At 41.9% G+C, this 20,782-nt stretch overlaps 1 protein-coding gene across 9 annotated transcripts in view; it reads right to left on the bottom strand.

Annotated features, from left to right (window-relative positions):
- The window catches only part of LOC110988584 (uncharacterized), a 150,181-nt gene extending 129,939 nt beyond the window's left edge, over nucleotides 1-20,242 (bottom strand). For 7 of the 9 annotated variants that reach the window (XM_087135699.1, XM_022252258.2, XM_087135704.1 and 4 more), the window contains exons 1-2: nucleotides 20,076-20,214; nucleotides 6,345-6,496 (exon numbers count right to left, since the gene is read on the bottom strand). In XM_087135699.1, coding sequence (XP_086991825.1) covers nucleotides 6,345-6,486 — 142 coding nt within the window. In that variant the 5' untranslated portion in view covers nucleotides 6,487-6,496; nucleotides 20,076-20,214. The other 2 variants (XM_087135698.1, XM_087135702.1) reach the window with 2 other exon arrangements.
- Between the last annotated feature and the right edge of the window lie 540 nt (nucleotides 20,243-20,782).

The following is a 20,782-nucleotide window of genomic DNA, read 5'->3' as shown; positions in this document are numbered from 1 at the left end:
CAATAAATGGCTTCTTTGCGAACCGTGTTGGTAACGCTGTAGTCTATCTACCGTCTATACTTTTGGAAAACAGCGATCGCTGACACACGCTGAACCGCGCAAGAATACTCTTCACACATTGAATGTCATTGGTCCGTTTGCAACGTTACCATTTCTTGTCCATAAAAGAGCCAATGAAAACCGATGTCTCAAATTACATTTATCTCCAAATCCTACCCTGGCGTCAGGTCTGTGCGACGGCATTGTACGGAACCGGCCACACCACGTGCGCTTTGCTCGTGCGACTGCTGCATCAGAATAATTACGCTGTACGTGTACAGTACAGTACTGTACAATGTACATGTACATGTACATGTATACGTGGGATACATGCTGAGCGCTAGTACACGCACTGTGTATGTGTACATGTACCATGGAGGTATATTTCCTGGTAAAAAGACGTGACTCATGGAGGTAACAGGGATTTGTAAATATTATTCCAGAATATTTACGGTTATAAAAACTTGACCGTCAAAATACAACGAGAAGAAAAGTATGCTGGAAAGTGATTTCAGTGTCAAAAGTTAAATGTCAATTTCTATGATCGGAGCTAAAGAATAAGTAAGATCTTAAAATTAGAGCCGGTAAGTCGAAACAAGATAGACAGAATTCCGCCAAATGACTGAAGAATCTTGTCCCTATTACCGCTACAACTTATACAAGACTTTACTTTCACCACACTGTCCATACTGCCTAGACAAAATGCCAAGGCCGTAGGCCTGATTGACAACTTTAACCGTCAAAGAAAGATAAGGTGATGCTGTAGGAACGTGGTTTCCTTGAAGACAGCTGCAGATGACTTGCGCTTGTCATATTTTCAAGCGTTCATGGTAGGGCGAAACATTATCGCGAATAGACTGTGAAAGTATGATTAAGCCAAGGTGGCTGGAATGACCTGACCTGCATAGTCTAACAAGGGTATCATTTACTTTATCTGGTTACACAATCAATCCGAACCCACTAATCATATTTATTTTTATTTATTTAATCTGATATCCAACAGTGGAATCCGCCACTTCCAGGTATCATGGATAACAAAACAAATAACAACTAACAAAAACTGTTGTCGTTACATTTTGTACATGTGCATGTGTACAAAGACGTCAACTGTCCGACCTTTCCCTAAAAATGATTGCCGAAAAAAAATTGGGGGTAAATAAATGCCAGCTAATTTTTGCTCAGAGATCAAAAATGCTCAGCTTCATTGAAAGTGAAATTGCAAAGCAATTACTGTAAACTTAAACTAAGCCTAGCGAGTCATGGCTCTGCTAAATATTTCTGAACCAAGAACCAAAGGTAAAAAAATCCCTTCACAGTACCTTTCCGCAGTAACGAACGACCAATAAAATTTTACGAAATTTCCATAAAGGCCACCTTTTTAGCGCCAATACAATGCCACTGAATCAATCACATGTCTCCCGATTTCCACTGTAAACGTCATCGTGGAATTTAAGACTTGCAGCAACGAAGTTTGCAGAAGGGCCGCAACGACTTCACGACTGTAAACGGCCACTGAGTCGTGACTGGGCCGGTATTCGGAGCACGCGTGGAGGTCATCCGTCACCCACCAGTGGCACTCGCTAACGCTCGTTGTTTACTGTACTCGACAGCGCTCGTGCTGTCTCGCGAGCGTGCCCGCGAGGGCTCGTTTACGCTCGCGGGTATCGCGAGCGCTCGTTTTCCCTCGCAAAATTTTTGAGGGGATACGAGGCTTTAACCGCCAGGTGCGAGCGAGTACGAGTTCGAGGGGTACCTCAATTAAATCAGTAGTGTATGGCTCAAAAAATAGATTAACCGTCATTGCGTTTTTAAGCAGAAAGTTGTATGTGCTTCAATACTAATGCTCCTCTTGATATTGGTGCAGACTAGAAAATTCTGTTGTGATGAACTCACCTTTAATTCTAATATTCTAATATGTGAATTTGTAAAAGTTGAAAACATAAGGCCTATGGCTCCGCTAACAAAGCCCCCGGCAGCAAGTGGTTGAGGTGGTAGGAAGCGTGATTTCTCTTTAGCAGGGGTCGTTGTATAACTGAATTAATTGCATAGGGTGGCTATATTTATTCTAGAGAGCAACGTAACTAGTTCATGTACATGAACGTTGGCCTGCGCCCTAGTGCCGAAAGGGGAGATGCTACGGACGCAAGAACATGGCATAGCGTGGGTACGAAATAGGGTTGTTAAGTGCAGCTGTTGTGGATTTTCATTCAGCATCCACTCGGAGGTTCAATGTACGACAAATACTGATAAAATGGCATTGTAGTTGCTCTAAAAATACATGTTGCCACTCCTGAAATATATTAAATATACTCCTGAATTGTCTGCACTGACAAACAATTCAAACAGCTTTCTGCCCTCATGTGCCACACCACTGATGCAAGCATCCGTTACCGAATTCGCACCAGGAGGTCTGGCAGACTTCAAAACCTTGTGGTTTTTCATGTCGGCCTGCCAATCGGCATTTTGTCTCGAGAAGTCCGCCAGCCGCGCCGCAGTTAGTCGGCCACATGCTAATTCAGTGGAATTCGCGTTGCCACAGATTGCCAGCCTATACGTGGAAGGACGGGGTATTCATGAGGTTGGTAATTTAAATAAAGCTTGCATATTGTGTTCTGTCTGCGGAGCCGGGTTGTCAAGTGCTCTTTTGTTCGGCAGGGATTCTGTGTAATGTCCACGCCGTGGAACACAGTCAATTTAGGGATGACGCCTAAGGTCCAAAACTGCAAAGGGAATGAAGTTGATAGTGGAAGAAATGTGCACAAAACAAATGGGTTTAGCAACAGAAGAGGGAAGAAACATGAAAAAAAATGAACAAAAAGAATGCCTTTTTGTGCAAAATTGCAATAAAGCCCCCCAAAAAAATGAACAAAAGAAATGCCTTTTTCACAAAATTTCCAAAAAGCCGATGAAAAGGAAAAAAAGAATCAAAAGAATGCCTTTTTCGGAACTTGCAAAAAAGCAAAAAAATCACAAGAAAAGGAACACCTTTTTTTGGCAACTTGCAAAAAAGCCAAAAAAAAAAACAAGAAAAAGAATGCCTTTCTTCGCAAACTTGTGACAAAGCCAAGAGAAAAAAATCTTGAGGAAAACGAAAGCAGTATAAAAAACCTCCTGCCTGACCCAACTTTCTGGAAAACTAGAATGGCAAAGCCATTCTAGTTTTAGTGGCTCACTGCTTGCTATGAGTTTGAATTTCTTTCCTGTAATAACAGCTTACATGTACAGTGTATGTGAAGAGAAATCCAACTATGGTTACTTAATTAAATAAAAAAATACTAAGCAAGATTCACCAAAATTTTTAACAAGATTGATTGACATACATGTACAACAATACAGATGCACAAAAGTAAATCAGCAAAGACCACCATCAAGGGAGACATGCATACAAAGGCTTCATAGTTCTTTACAGGAGAGAGGAATACCTAAAGAATGTGGATCCAGTACAGTCAGACTAGACCTGGATGCCCAGATAAGCAGTGCATTTGTGAGTTTGACAGGTAATTTAAATTCCTCTAAAGTACAGTTTCGCACTTTGCATCCAACCCCGTCATCCCATCTTCTACAATTCTACCCACCATCATCCCATACCTGCTATGTCTACTTTGATCCCTCTCATCCTTTCTACATGTATCTCCAACTCCACATCCACCTTATCTTTGCATCCATATCTGACTCCACCCCTCCATCATCTTGTCCATTTCCTACATGTACCTCCCCGTCCCCATCATCCGAGCCATCTGCTACCCCACTCCTGCTCGTATTATTCCCTTCACTTCTTACTCTGGCTGTCCCATCATCCCACTTATCAAGCTCATCCATTATGCCAACCTTATCCAGCATTTCATCCACTTTCTACAGATACACACATGTACATGTACCTTTTCCCCCTGATTCTCCTCATAAAGGTACCCCAAACATACATGTACATGTACATCCTAATCTGTCACTTGGAGTTCCCCCCATCCCCTTACATTTTCCCCACATAGTGTTCATGTACATTTGTATGTGTCTTAACACCGTCTATACGTGTATATACATGTATACATGTACATGTGCAGTGCTCTGTACATATGGCAGGTTCCTCAAAATATGGACCATAAGATAATGTTCAACTTTGGGGGTTCATTTTTTCTGAAGTGAACCGCAGAGAATTAATATCCAATGTTTGATGTAATGAGGGAAGCCATGGCTGATATATGGAACAATGATGACCGTGTCAACCTTTCAACTTAATTGGAGTTAATTAATTAAAGTCTCGAACGATAGCAATTTTGATGGACATGAACACCCTGTTAAAATCTGAGCCAATAGAATTTACTGAGGAGTGATAATCCCCGAAGTTATTTTACACAGATTTATTTGTGGTGAAAGGTGATAATATTTACACATATTAAAACCATAATCACAAAATTTAAAAGTACCTCTCACAATTAATCGGGTCCCGAAGTCGGAAGTCACGAATGTCATTCGATTCTGTCATAAGTGTCAAAAAATCGACTGCAAAAAAAAGCGAGTAAAATCCATCGATGTACACATTTTCTTCAAGTATGTTCCCAAAACTGCAGTCCAAAATATCAATCGTGGTGATGTTGCGGCTTCCATCAATCTCTCACGGTGACATTTGAGAAATATTTCCTTGCATTGTGGCCTGTTTGACCTTTGACATCAACCCAGATGGTGCGCCCTCTTTTTATTCGATATTCATGAGCCCCTCCATGGAATGGCCACACTCCACGATTTTTCTCTTCAGAACAATTTTTCTCAAAAGAAAATCAGTCTTTCTGAATGACATTTGCAAAAAAATGACATTCAAGACATAAAAAACGATTTATGATGAAAATCTAATGCTCAGAGCGGTTAATTTTAATTTTATTTTCAGCAAGTTATCTCCAAAATAACCCGCAAACTGAAAATCGCGCATTGAATTTTTGAGAACTACATGTGACAGCATTTTCGGCATTCTCGAACGTCATGCACTTTCTGTCAAAATTCTTGAACATCATCAAAATTCTGTAAAATATAACGTTTGCAACGAACATATTGTACTCATTATAAATTTTTGATGCAACCGAATGTAAAGATAATTTTGGTGGTCGAAATATACAAGACCTGGCAAATATGTTGGTATAGTGGGAGTGATTATAAACGGTAAGAGAATGAAGAGAGCCAAACTTTTCTCATCATTTTCCGTCAATTTAGTGCTCTTTTTTACGTGGCTTATATAAGTTATTTCTTAGGTGCTTTAAAATACATCAGTCGAAAATATACTGAATTCTTCTTCTTGTTGAGAGAAGTTTTGAAATCAAGTCCTCTGGTGCAACACACTTTGAAGTAAAACTTAAAATGAATTCAACTCTCTTTGATCTACACTGGTAGCCAACCAAATGTCCACCATAAGTACATATTATGCCTAATTATCGCCATATAATCATTTTTATAAATCTGAAGGTGCTAGTTTGTATTGTACATGATCAAAGTCAAGGTTTGAAAAATGACATCCGGAGTTGCATTTTGGTCCATTTTATGAAGAACATGCCACATGTACATGTATACTACTATGGACACATTTGTACCTGTATGTATTACAGAGTATTTTCATTAAATTCATAAGTTTCTAAGCATTAATGCCATATGAGACTATTTAAATACTGATAGAATTCCAAGAGGAAGCAAACAAGCACTCAAATGCAAGGAAAAACTTGAAACATTTGAAGACGGTCGGACAGACAGAAGATGGAAATCGGTATTACATAGGCTCGCATTTGCTTCGCACTAGCCGAAAAAGACGATCAAAGATAATAATGACATTAAAGTGATAGAGTCAATGGCATACAAGCACACCTAGGGCAGCTGCCAAACAACTCACACTCACCAACATCTACATTGAGAAGACAATAAGAAGCAGTCATATTTTTACAGGTGGGAGGAAAATGCCAGAGAGGAAATTTCTGAGTAAAACCCACGGAATCGGGTTGCGACTGAAAAACCCAATCCACATGTGGACTGACTATATGAATCAAACTTGGGCCAAGGAGGTAAAAGGCGAGGAAAGAACTACCAGTACTTCACCAACCCAACTCCGCCATACATTTAAATGTATGTATTTCCTACTCTGTCATGATCCAGCAAACTATGAATATCTTAAAGAGTATTGCTGATGTCCAGGCCTGGTGGCCAGTCGTAGGCCAGCAGACATACATGTACAACAATGCAACTTGATTATCATTTTCTTGTTATGAGGCATCATTTCCCAGAACCAAATTCTCAGATTTAGGGTTGTTTGTTTATCACAGCACTAATTTTACCTGTGTGCACCACATCAACCAGACCAGGATTATTGTCCACATGACCAATAATAAGTAGGCTGGTGTCTGTTGCATCAGCACGAACATCCTGTACACTCTTCTCAAAAAGAGTCTCATCGATAATTCTGGCCTCAGTGCTCATCTTTTCAAATCTGAAACAGATGTAAAATAGAAAATAACCATGTTTTTGTTAGCAGTCCTCATGCCATACAAAATAAAGTTAATTTAGTGTTAGTGTCAAGTGACTTTGCCACTGTTAGGGACAGACAGACATTAGAACTTCAAACATACGCCACAAAATCAGTCCAACTTGGAATTTCACAGGTTTTTTTTACATTCATACATTATCCAAATGTAATAGATCATCCATGGATGAAAATCCCATTGTTAAAAAAAGACACAGTTTGGAAACAGGGTGTCTAGTTCTCAAAGCTGATTTCACGGTGTTGCTAAACAACGGAAGCAGCTGATGCACAGCGTTAGCACAGAACAAAAAAAATAGGTTATCAAAAAAGGGGGGGAGGGAAATTGGCACCGTTTTGACTTGAAATTTGACTATTTGAATATTGAATCGCTTAAAATGAGTCACTAGTTTGTCACCGGCCAATTCAACATTTACATATACAGGTGTCTGCAAGTTTACACGTAGGTCTCACACTTCGTGAGTACGAGACTTATATAAACAGCTCCCAGCTAGCTGGAGTGACATGTGCTTGCAGGCCACCTAAGGTACACATATGTATACTGATTTGGGATCATAAGTGTTGAAAACCAACTGGTATGTACAGTAAGTTGTCATTTTTTGCTCGGAAATGCTGTTACACGTAGGTCAACTACAATGTGTTTTCTTCAAAATGAACTGAGGCAAACATGACGTACAGGTTACAACAGGAGTCATTTTGCGCCAAATAACTGAATACCTCCCCGGTCCAGGTGGATTGGAGGAGCTGCACAATGCTACAGAGGAATGAAAAGTGCATCCAGCCTAGACTACATGTACATTGTATCTCCCATGTAACCTGACTCGGATTTGCCTGAGAAAATTCCTGAAATTACCTTGATGGTAGGAAAACAACAGTTGACACACAAAATATGAGCCATTAGACACTTATTGGATTAATTATGGTCTCAAAGTTGCACTTTTGACAGACATGAACAACCTGTAAATCCTAGTAACCCAAAAATTACTGGGATATGCACTAATTTTGAACAGATTTGTGTGGTGAAAGACAATATTTACATTAAAAGTATAACAAAATTGAAAAACATGTCCCACAAATGCAAGTCCTGAAGTTGACATTCGTGAACATCATTCGGTTCTGTCAATGATATCAACTGTAAAAAACAGCCAGTAGGCTAAATCAAAAAGTAATGCACAAAAGGACCCCAAACCACCATCATCCTTTTACAACTTCAACAATGACACTTTTTTTCACAACTTGCTGCCTGGCAGCCCAGTTTCGGGCATGTTATCTTTATATGCGCAGGCGGGGTATCTGAAATCAGACAAAAGAAACTGGGCCCTGTAACAAAAGACCATACTCGTAACAAAAGCCCAGGATGCTGGAAATTAAATGTACCAACATTTTTCCACTATAAATAATGGAGATAATCCAGCCTTGTTTTGAAACTGTATACCACACTGTGGCATTCACTGCGAATCCGTCTGCAGATTACAACTGGGGACAAAAGCGTTCCATCGCTGCAGTGATGAGCCACACACTACTGCTGCATGCTAATCTGGCCCCTGTTGAAAAGAGGTCAGCAGCACACTCTGCCAGCTTGGGAACAAAAGCAAATTATGTAACACTGCACAATCTGGGCTCTTTTTACAAGGCAGCAAGCCTAGATGAAATACTCCGGCGTCAACAGATGTTGTTTGTCAGATTAGAGTAGCCATCAGACAATCCTATGTGTGGGTGTAAGTGTCCAGTAAAAGAAGATATGAAGTTTTAAGGAATTTTGAAAATTGAAATAAAGAAATATCCAGGCTCAGCAGAATCAACATTTATATATGCCCCCAGCACGAAGTGGTCAAGTATGTTTCAGTAAACCCTGCTCTAAAATACTGATAATGACAACTTCAGGATGTCCTTCAATATTTAACAGTGACATTGCAGAAATGTTTTGCTGCCTTGTGGGCTGTTTGACCTTTGACAATAGCCAGGAAAATGCGCCCTCTTTTTCATTCGATATTTGTGAGCCCCTCCATGGAAGTGTAACAATTTGGGATTTTTATCTTCGTACTGAAAACTAAAATTACATGTGTAAACAAATGAGGTACAAGACATAAAGTAAGATTTGTGATGAAAATCAAATGCCCTTAGATCTATGTAATTCTGAGCAGGGATCTAAAAAACTAACAGCAAAATGAACAATGCACGATGAATTTTTTAGCCCTAATGTTACTTGCAACAACATATTTGGTACTTACAACCTACATTATGCATTTTATGTCAAAATTCTCAAATGTCATCGAAATTCTGTCAAATATGACATTCACAATGAATATGTTGTACTCACTATATATTTTTGATGAAGGCAAACTTAAATATAATTTTCAGTGTCAGAAAGGATGAGTCATGGCAAATATGCTGGTACGGTGGGAGTGAAAGAGAAAGAAAAGGGCCAAATATTTTTACCCAATTTGCATCAAATTTTGTACTGATTTTTTCACAGCTCATTTTTATTTAAAGGTCTTTCTGAGGGGCTTGTCTGTTAAAAAATATACACAATTTTCTTTTTTGTTGAGAGAAGTTTTGGCATCAGGTTATCTGGTACAAACACTTCGACTTAAAACTTCAAATGAGTTCAACTCTATTTGATTTGCATTGTATCTAGGTTAAGTTAGTCGGTGTTCCCCCCCTTTAGAGTTTCACAGCCCTATGCCCAATCTTTTGGGAACCTGGCATGTACAGAAATATCCTCATCAACAGTGCATCTTTGAAGTTTACATTTGGCAAGGGTTTCGTTTTGTGGTTATTTATATTGGGTACATGTACTGGTAGTTTATGCCCTCATAAGTGTCAGCCTATCCATGCAAGCATTGAGCATGCATACAAGTACATCTAAGTGCATGTTAACAGCACCCCCCCTCAAAAGGACTTCTTGACAATGGTATGTCAACTTTTTAACACGAAATTGATAAAGAAATGGTCCTAAGAAATAATCAGTGAAAATACTCCTTTGTGGAAGGGTCTTCACAAAAAAAAACAATTCCAAGGGGGTAGATTCCAACCCCTTTCTTTTTAAGCAGAAGTGTGTGTTTGTGGCCTCGCCACACGGTATGTGTGTGATGCATCTTGTGCAGGAGTGAAGTTGTAGTTAGCATTGCACACCCTGTTTCCTGTCTTCTGCTGCAGTTGATGGCTAGCCCCATTTTGGGGAGAAAAGGGAGCCTAGTGCATAAGTCTCCCGTGCCAGTACATAGCCTCTCCACCATCAGGATCCCTACAGCCTCCTCGTAGCAGCGCAAGGTAACTGGGCATCCTGCCACCCCAGGCTGAACTGCAGGGGATCTCAGAGCTGCGATGATCCCCATAGGTATAATATGCGTACACGTCACACCAACCACTGCCCCTGATATGGGTAAAATGTCACTGAGACATTTTTTTCTATTTTAACCATCTGCTGCCTTGTAGGTCGTGTCCTGTCAGACAAACGCTACGAAGAGGACACTCCAAATTCAAACCATGAATTGTCTCTCATGCATCAGGTGAGCCCAAGTAGATCTGGATCTCGGCAGGGATTTGAAGCTAGTGTCATGAAATATTCAAACCCTGCTGGCGCACAGCCCTTGTTGCTGCAGAACTGGCATGCTACAGTGTCGACATCGCTACTTAGAGCAACACCCGTCTTCACAGCAAGGGTTCTTTGGTAGAGCCGACATTTGGATACACTTTCTTCTGGAAGGGCTACCCAGATGGGGGTCCTACACAGCATGGTTTTGGCTCATTATGTGCTCAGCACATGTTAAAGGTGTGCCTGAGACTTCCATTGGTGTTTCACCGTACGGCCACTTGCTATTTAAGGCTGAGTCACTCACAATATTAAGTGCCAATGCCCCGACGCCAGTTTCTGAGGAAGCTGTGAAGGAGTTTTACAAGCAACTGGGTAAGTAGCTTTGATGCATCACAGTGGAAAACAAAGTTGTCCTCCTTGGTGACTTTAATGCTCAAGTTGGCTGTGACTAACCTGTGTGGGAAGGTGTCCTTGGTGCACATGGAGTGGGAACTCTCAACTGTAACGGCCTGCGCCTACCGTCTCTCTGTTCAGAACACAGTCTAAACATAAACTTCAAACAATCAAATAAGCACAAGATGACTTGGATGCACCCTCGCTCATGCCACTGGCATTTCATTGACAACGTGATCGTCTGCCAACGTGACCATCCCCAGCTTAAGCCAAAAACAAAAAGTCTCCGGTTTCTTGGTCACTGCACGGGTCAAAGTAGCCCTGCATCAGCAAAATAAAGAAGTTTTTTTCACATAGAACAATTTCCAAAAGCCGCCAAACTTACTTGATCAGCAGGAGTTCTGCTACTGCGTAATTTCAATGTGTTTTTGATGGGTGGGGTTGAGTAATACATATGGTGAAGGAATCCCGTATGCCTCCATATATTTCAGTAGGGCACTCTTATCGGATGACATCCTTTATGTATCTTTACACGAAGGCCGTGTCTGAATCAGTTGGCTGCGGCTTGATATAACACATCATTCTATGGGAACTGGCCATGGATGCTGCCAAATACTCGGTGTAATTTCCAGCCATAGCAAATATTGATTCGGACCTGCGCCTATGTCTGTGAACCAAACAAAGGAAGTTTTCCATCGTGGTTGCGCTATTGTTTTTCAACAAGCTCAATACTGCCCAGAATAGAAGCCTCTTGTTTGAGCGAGATGAAACCATTGCCTCTTGTCATATTATATGGTCTTTTTATTAATTCAAAGTTGTTAATTCACACTTGTCATAGTAACAAGGCAATGTGCTCAATTATATGTGCATGTACATCACTTTTGGACCAAGCCCATGAGCAGAAACTGGAGTCTTTTTTGGGCCTTAGGATTCACATTCTGATATGTGTAGCCAAAGGATAGGTTGCATCTTGAAGATGCAACCTATCCTTCGGCCTCTTCAGCAAAAGGTGGAAAGGCTTGCTGTAGCACCATGCGAAGGAATATATCTCTTATGAGTATGTGTGGTTCTGAAAAGACCCAAGAGTATACTCAATGTTTCAGACTGCATGCTCAGGCCATCGTCAGGAGGCTGAAGAGATGTTGATGGTGATGCTTTTTATATAAGGTGACAGGATACAGTGGGGTGTGACAAGGATGCTACTGGTGGATTCAGCTGGGTGCTCATGTGGGACGGGGTCCAGCAGGTCAGTAGGGCATATTTGTGGGCAGGGTGAGGTGGCCGGGAGGTCTAGAAGACCCATAGGTGGGGTGGGGGTGTCCTAGGGTATAGAGGACCCATTGGGCTGGGAGGGGAGCAGGGGTTGCCAGATGTCACTGATGGCGAAGCTGATGTCTTAGGGAACGGTGTTGTGCTTGAGAGTCTCCAAGGCTTCTCTGATGCATCTTGGGTACCAGTGCTCGATGCTGGTGATGAGGTGGGCTTGGTCCCAGTTGATGCGGTGGTCTTCAGAGTGGGAATGCTTGACTATCACTGACTTCTCATACTCTCCCTTCCTGCAATGAGCTTGGTGTTCTTTGAGTCTGGTGGGGGGGTCCCTACTAGTCTCGCCAATATACACATTATCGCATTAGCAGGGAAACTTGTACACCCCTGGTCGGTGACACGCAGCTTGTCAGTCTTTGTGGGATTTCAGCATGTTGTGGATCTTGAGAGGGGCTGTGTGGAATACCTTGATGTCATGCTTGCTCAGGACGTGCTGGATGTGGTGGGAAGTACAACCTAGGTAGGGGAGAGTAACAGAACTAGGGGCCTCATCTGATTGGCTTTGGGTATAGGAGACCCTTCCGCCCGGAGGGGATCTTGGTCTTGGGTCTTGAGTCTTGATCTGCTGGGGTTTGTAGCTGTTGCATTGAAGTGCTGTGGAGATGTGGTGCATTTCTTCTGCGAGGTGTTCCTTGTCACAGATGTTGTAAGCCCTGCAAAAAAAAAACTTGATTTTGGGGTGATGGACGGAGGAGCCGCTGAGGTATCTGTTGGTGTAAGTGGGTTTGCGGTACACCTCACAGGTGAGGTGGCCATCTTGACTTCTGGATACCTCAACATCAGGAAAGGAAATGCTGCCACTTCTCTCTTTTTCCATGGTGAACTGGAGCTGCTGTGAAGCCCGTTGAGGAGCTCCAAGAATTGTTGAAGGTTGTCTTGCCTGTGCTGTCAGATGACAAATGTGTCATCCACATACCGGAGCTAGATCTTTGGACGATAGTCTGTGGTGGCGATGCCGGTCTGCTTTAATTCCTCCATGAATACGTCAGCCAGAACCGGGGAAATAGCCATCCCGTAGAGGTTCCAGCTAACTGTTTAAAGAATTTGTCCCGCCATTGGAAGCTGGTTGAATTGACGCGGGTGATAAGGTAGTCATGGAGCTGGCTTGGGTTGAGGTCCGTGTGATCCTTGAGGGTGGTGTCCACCTGGAGTCTGCCCCTTGCTATGGTGATGGCATCAGAAGTGGGGACATTGGTGAAAAGTGACACAACATCAAAGCTGACCATGTCGTCGCCTGGCTGCAGCTTGAGGTCTTGGATGATAGATGAAAACTGGTCTGAGTTCTTGATGTGATGCTGCATGGGACTTGCCGACCAGGGGATGAAGAATCTTGGCTAGAGTCTTCTTCAATTATAGGTTTACCTTCCAAACAAAGATGGCAGTCTTCAATGCAGTCTCTGTGTCCATCCTGGGGCCTGCATTCCTTACTGATCACAGATCCATACCCTGGAGACATACTACAACTGATGCTTGTGCCGCATTCTGGGAGTGCACTGGTGGCAACGGGTCACAAACACGTCTAGGTGTGTCCCCAATGGAAGTCCTCTTGCTACGCCGTCAGCTGCAATGGGTCGGCCACACATGTCACAAGGGCCCCAAGCATCTCCCTTACCAGGTCTTCTGTGGTGTACTGGCAGACGGTCACAGTTGGTGGCCAGAAGAAAAGGTGTAAATATCACATCAAGGCATCACTGAAGAAATGCAACATTCCCCCAAGTTCCTACAGGAACTCATGGCTGACAGGGCCGTCGATTGCACTCGCTGCCACAAGGGACTCATCCACCTCAAGGATAACTATGAGGTGGAATGCGAGGAAAGAGTAACTACACCAACCTTACTACTCCTGAAGGGCCAGTCACGTAAGCCTGGATAACGATAAAGAAAACAACAAGAGGAATGTTGTGTTTGTCGGTAGACAAACATTTAGCTATTTGGAACCTGTTTGGTTTGATAAAAAAGGAAGTTGGAATGGGCAGGATTCCAACAGTTGTTGTTAAGTCTGCAGTTTAAATTTCAATGGGACCGCTTCCCTCCTTCCCACAGTGGGGCGTGACAATTTATGCTCCCATGCTTTCCCCGCCACATGTTTGCGCATTGCACTGCCTATGGTACAGGCAGTTATTGCACGTCCACACAGGCAATAGCCAATGCACAGTATGCGAATGGGATTTTCGAGTTCGCAAACATTGTGAAAAAGTACACCAATTAAAAAATTCATGCAGTTGACTTCAATGTTTCAGCTATCATCTAACGGACAATCCACTCTGAAATCTTTTACAGTTGATTTTTTACCAAACTTTGTAGAACAAAAGGATTTTTTAAAGTAACTTCCGGTATGATGACGTCACCTGTCCCAAATTTCACATACATGTATGTGTTAACTGGGTAAATACCATCATCCACGTCAATTTTCAGGCGAGTCGGACAGACTTTGCCATAGACACCTCCAAAAAATCCAGTTTTCAAAATTTTCAACCTGTCGCTAGAGGGCACTCAACAATTATGTGACGTCATCAGTAGATGATTTCAAGAGTACTATACCTCCACCAACTAACACCGTTGAAAACAACTTGATACACATTACTGCTTTTATTAAAAATGATAAGCCCAGTTCCGGTTTAAACCGGAAGGAAAGTCACGTGATTTGACCCACACAAGAGGAATTGAAGACCCAATTTTACCCTGGTACTTGCCGCAAACAGAATGTTGCGGGAGGCCACGGTTGATTTTATATGGATTTTAACAACATTAACATAATATTTGAATATTGAAAATTTAATGATAAATTACTTTGTGACATCATCATGACATGATTATCATAGCATTATATTTGCTTCGAGGTCTTTGCTTTGTGTGACTTTGATGACATGTGAACAACCAAAATGTTGCATTGAAAACGTGTACAAAACATATGGGGAAAATTTAAATATTCAAAATTCTATAATAAATCAGTTGATGTCACGATTACATCATTATTTGGCATACATCCTCAGGTAATAGTCTTACAATTTGCTGGATTTGAAGTTAATCAGCCCAAGGTAAGGACAAAAGTGGTGTGTAGAACAACCCCGTGATAGTCAACAGCAAAAATTTGAAAAAAAGACCTATCCCATTCAAAATTCAAAAAGGAGTACTACTTGTCTACTTACTGGATCTCAATAGTTCTTACGAAATATTTGTTTGATAATATCCCTTTGTTACTCTGAATCAGTCCTTATACATGTAATTTACATACACATGCATTATTAGAGTGCAAAACTAAAAATATCTGAAATCAAGTAAGGGACAAAGACACATTAATGTAAGCCTTCTACATGTAAGTTTTCACCTGGCACTTAACAATCCACATACTTTATTTAAACATGAAGGAAAAGAACGTGAGATCTCTCAAGGAAAAAGGTCCAATAGTGGAGTTTTTAGATGTTTAAAATTCAAAGCAGGATACTTTAACAAAAAACTTCTGATTTAGCATTTAAATCTTAAATTAACACTTTATTAAAGGTTATTAGGTTAATTAAAGGTCAATCCAATGCAATACACTGACAGGAACACTCTTGCTCAACAACTAGTAGGAAGCAGGGTTGGCAATTTTTTTTGGTGTATCCCAACCCAAAGTAGGTCTTGGGATGGGTTAGCCTTTTGTCTATATGACCAGGACTATGCTTCCATTTGTGAGTTTCCCTCTTTTACTTTTCTTTCATTAAATTCTATATTTCTTCTTTGAGCTTTGCTTCAGTAAATTCTCTGATCCTTTCCAGCTTACTCCACAGGAAATGTTGATTTCATACTCCTTCGTGCTCCTTTGTTTACCCCAAGAAAGGTGAAGAATGTCCTATGCATTTTCTTCCTCATAGCTAGAGACAGGTAAGTCCTAAGAATGGTTATCCAGACTGTAAACAGGATGCAGGTGCACCAAGCCTCTGTTTGTGTTTTACGCTTGACTAGAGCTGTAAAACCACAAGTCCCACGTTAAGCACCTTGCCTGCCTGGTCACTAAACAGTCAGTGATGTTCCACTCTGCTGTGGATGTAAGGTGATATACATCGGCCAGTCTATGTGGACCGAATGTTCAGGTTCGCAGTCATGGGCTGGTTACGTGGGAGGTCTGCCAGTTACTTGCCAGTAGTAGCATGTACAATTGCTTGATATGCTGTCAGTAGTTCCAGAGTTGCAGCTTTCCAAGATTTGTGTTCATGAGTCGCAATTTGGAGGGCTTGCTTAAGAATGTGATTAAATTGCTCAACAACACCGTTTGCCTGCGGGTGGTACAGAGATGTGCGAATGTGTTATATTCCTCACTGACTTAGGTACGACTGAAAGTCGGCAAAAATAAACTGTGTACCCATGTCCTCGGTGTAGCCACACCGAGGACACGCCCCCTCACGCCCATGGAATGGAGCGTGCGACGCCCGCTGAGGTCACCCGTACTGCGTCCACAATACACGGCGGGGGACACACGGAGGACGCGGTCCAGCGGTATGTAGCGGACTCTGCAGCATCCAGACCTCAGTTGCCTGATGAAGGCTAGCAGCACCAGCAGCCTAAACATCGCTACCAGCAACACGACACCGCGAGTCATCGATTATCTTTTTTACTGTACTGTGTTCCATTGTCTGAAACCAGTTCATCAGGAAGCCCTTCACTTGCAAAAAGAGAGTCAAGCATGGAGCAGATGGACCGTGAAGTGGCCTCAGCTGTAAAGGCAATTTCTGACCACTTACTGTAGTAGTCCTCAACGACAATTGCGAATCTGCAGTTGTGTCGGCCATGTTCAAAGGGACCGCAAATGTAAATAGCTAGCTTTTGCCATTGTTTTGCAGGAAGGGGAACAGGCTGTAGTGATGGAGTGCGAGTATACATTGTCTTGTCACAAGCTTGACAAGCAGAACAGTTGTGAATTTGGTGCTTGATCTGCTTGTCCATTTCTGGCCACCAGTAGCATTAACATAGGCGTTGTTTTGTGCAAACGATGCCTTGGTGCCCTTGATGTGTTAAGGTAATTAAGCCAGGCTGAGGAGCACATGGAATAACAAAATGATCGCCTCGCATAACACAGTTATCAACAACTGAAAGTTCATCCTTGAGGGTGAAGTAGGGTTGTATCTCGGAGGTAATTTTCTGCTAAGAGGGCCAACCAGAGATGATGTAGTCAGGCACAGGTTGAAGGACTGTGTCTGTCATTGTTGCAGTTTGGAGTTCAGTCTTTGTGACCGCAGAAGTATCAACCAGTAAGGCTGAGATCCACTGAACAATAATTTCATCTGGATAGACCATCAGCCACTCGATTGTGTGCTCCAGCACAAAATTCAACGTCGTAGTCGAAGTTCAGCAAGCGTGCCACCCATCTGGCAATGCACATTGGTTTGTGACCAGTACCACATATAGAAAGCAATGTTGTCAAAGCTGGGTGGTCAGTTCGTAATGTGAAACAGCGACCCCATAGACACTTCGCTTTGGATCCTTCACAAGACGTACAGTGGTGTGGAACGTAATGGGATCACGAAGGTATGTAGTAAGTTTATCTGTTGTAGGTTGCAAGGCCTCACATGCGAAGAACTTTCCAAATGTAGTATTGACACAGCAGCACCAGTATCAACAATCATGAAAAGGGAACAGATGAGCAAAGAATGACAGAGCACTTGACACTGTCCACATGCGAAGTATGCTGGATTGTCAGGACATTGGAATCACTGTACGCAGGAAGAGTGACAGGATCTTCTTCGGTGTGTATACCATGAACTGGATTGCATGTAGACTGACAAACACGAGTGTAATGTCCCAATTACGGCATTTAGTGCATATACATGTAGCAGTCCTAGCTTTGCAGTTCAGGTTGTTAGCCTTGTGGGATTGTTCACCACATCTGTAAAATACTGTGTCTGCACCGTTGCTGGTTTCGGGGTGTGCACTTTATCAGCAGTAGTATGATGTTGGCACAGTCAGTGATGTTTACGAGGCCTACAGTGTTTAACTGTATGTACGTCCACATCTGCTGTATGGCCAGATTTCTCTCTGATGATTTTGGACTCTCTCAGTGCTGACTCAACTGATCGGGCAATGGTGATTGCATTTGCAAGTGTTGGCTCTGGTTCCAGAAGAAGTCTCTCTCAAATCTGCGTTGAGTACATGTGCGTTCAACGAATTGATCTCTGATGAGTTCATCTGACATATTACAAAAGTTGCAGTAGGATGCAAGCGCACGTAACTCGCAAATGTAATCCTCAACAGATTCCCCTGGCAATTGGGAACATCTGTGAAATTTGTAGCATTCAGCCACAATGTTCAGTTTGAGCTGGAAATGTCTGTCAAGGACATGGAGAGCAGCTTCATATTTGTCAACTGCATTCTCTTGTGGCAATGCATGGAATATGTGCTGACCTTCAATACCAAGGCCATGTACATTTACGAACAGCAGAGTAAGTTTTGGCGCCTGATGCAATTGTGTATGTTTCAAACATACCTCTCCACTGCATCCATGGAGCGGACGCAGTTCAAGGTGTTAAGAGAAAAAAATGGAGGAGGTGGAATCGATGCCGAGGCGTAAAATCCCTGTAAGTACATTCTATCCTCCTTCATCGCCAAAATATGTTATGTTCAAGGTTCAGTAAATGCAGTAAATACATGAGAAATTTAGAAATACTCTGAACAATTACCCAGCTTTATTTCCCTTCTCCAAAATGGCACAGCATGTCTCCATCTCTCCTCCTGAGGGCGCTATTTACGTACCATGGACACACACGTATGTTCACTCCCATGCCCTCGTGCACCACTTAGTTGAGAGCTAGCGCATGCGTACTTGAGCACTTTACTGTGGATTTCGAGGCAGGCGACGTTGAATATCGTTCCGACTTTCTTTTCACGGATGAAGATCATAATTAATTTTAACAACACCAAAAAAAAGTTCATGAAGATAACCTAATAACTAAAAATGGATTAGACAACAATAAACCACCGCATTATATGAACCAAGTTGCACAAATTTGAAACAAATTTTGCAAAAGTGATTTTTACAAAAAATGAACACAATCAGATTGGAAAGAAAATACGTCCACGCTCTTTTCCACTTTAAAACAACTTCTCCAGTTCATCCAAAGGTCTAATTAAAACATCGGTAGTATTTTTAAGTTATTGCGAATTTAATATCTTGCACGAGAATCATTAGTCCGTAGTAATTACGTGCGTTGATGAGGTACATGTACTATACATGTACATGAACTTGCACCTGTGCACACTTAAACCACGGCCGACTGGTCAACAGAGAGCCAAAATTGAAATTGATCGAACTAACAAAGGACAATTTGCTACGGCTTAAACATAACATGGTGCCTTTTTCAAACACTGTTTCAGTTATCAGGATATGCAGCATGTGTGGACTTACTGGAGAACAATTCAGATTTTCAAGTTTAAAAAACCCTTTTCAAGTTCAGACATGTAACATACACATACATCTTTCACCCCATTTTCTCCCAAAAGTCACTTTTAACAAGAAACACATCACAAAATGAAATCTGAAGCCTGATTATTTATTCATTCAGCAAGCGTTTACACAGTGCGGAAGATCTCCGCAGATAGATTTTGGTGTAGTCATTTGCTGGCTGGCGTCGCCATTTTAACAAGCTACAGAAAGTGACCTCGACTTGCCGAATTTTAGCACATGTGCACAAACTAAGTGGACGGGGTGAACTTACATGGACACAACACTGTGGCTTAGACATTTGTCACATCCATTCTCCCGAGCCAGATTTAACCCATGTTTAAGATCAGTCCAGCACAAATCTACTCCCATGTTTAACTCAGTGATTTAAATCAAAGTGATTTATATCAGCCATCCCTGATACTGTAGGTAAGTACCTTTGAATCCCTCGTAAGTTGGGGAAAATTCATGAAGAAGACTTGATATCAAATTCAAAATTAAATACATGTACTTGTTCAAGCATCTAAATGGAAAATCTTGGAGATTAATAGGCTTTAATTGCTAAGATCTTCCACTTTGGCTGCGTGAACAAGTTAAAGAAGTTTCAATTTGATGTCAAGCTCTCCTGCTGGCGGAAATTCTGCTCACACAGTGGGCCAATGCTCTAAAAATCTACTTGACGTCATCCACCTCTCTTTCTTGTGGTTTACACCGGTCAATCTCTAGACTGGAGCTCACCCTCATTCTCTTCCTGGGTGTTGATGCAACTTTTTCTTTGTATTAGGCCTAAGTTGTCACTAATTTTGGAGCTACAGCAAAGGCAGAATGCTAATTACAATCATACCGTTGTAACTTACTTCTCTTTCTTTCATAATATGGTGGATAAGTGACAAAAGCAGCCGAAAATTCAGACTTTGAGGCACTGGACTTCCGACATCGACACACTCCCACAATTCCACACAAAAACGTGAAGAAGTACATGTACATGTACAGTGTACTTACGACCAAAGATTGCATAGCGCCGCTGGGATGGGCGGCGCTTTACAACTTAGTCACACTCCAAAAAAAAAGCAAAAATGGGGCGCAGGCCGGGTACAACATGAATAATGCAACATAGACGTAATACATGTATGAATAAAACAACGTGTGACGTTTTGACCCAATCCACACTGCGTTCAGGCACGGACCATGGGTGAGTGGTCCGTGGTGCTCGTCGTCAGTCATATGTACATGTACATGTACATGTTCAAGTACATGTATATGCATATTATGATATGTGCCAGTACGTGTACAGTACTGTACTGTACATTCATATACAGTGTACATGTACATGTACAAGTGAACCCGGCTTGCGCCAGGATGTACTGTAGAGTCACCTGCACCCAATTTTCATACTTAGTGTTTTCTCCTCAAATGTACCCGGCTCGCGGGTACAAAATTGTCTTGTGCGTAGCACTGTAATTACATCATTTGCAATTATGAAGCACCACCAGGACACTAACTTGGATAACGGTTTATACACAGCAATGTGACAACCAATTTAGTTAACATTGGAGACACAAAT

Source organism: Acanthaster planci, linkage group LG04 (genome assembly GCF_054643075.1).
Source record: "Acanthaster planci isolate LZ-2023a linkage group LG04, COTS_SCS, whole genome shotgun sequence".
Classification (NCBI taxonomy): Eukaryota; Metazoa; Echinodermata; class Asteroidea; order Valvatida; family Acanthasteridae; genus Acanthaster; species Acanthaster planci.
This window is presented reverse-complemented; position numbering and strand designations above follow the sequence as displayed.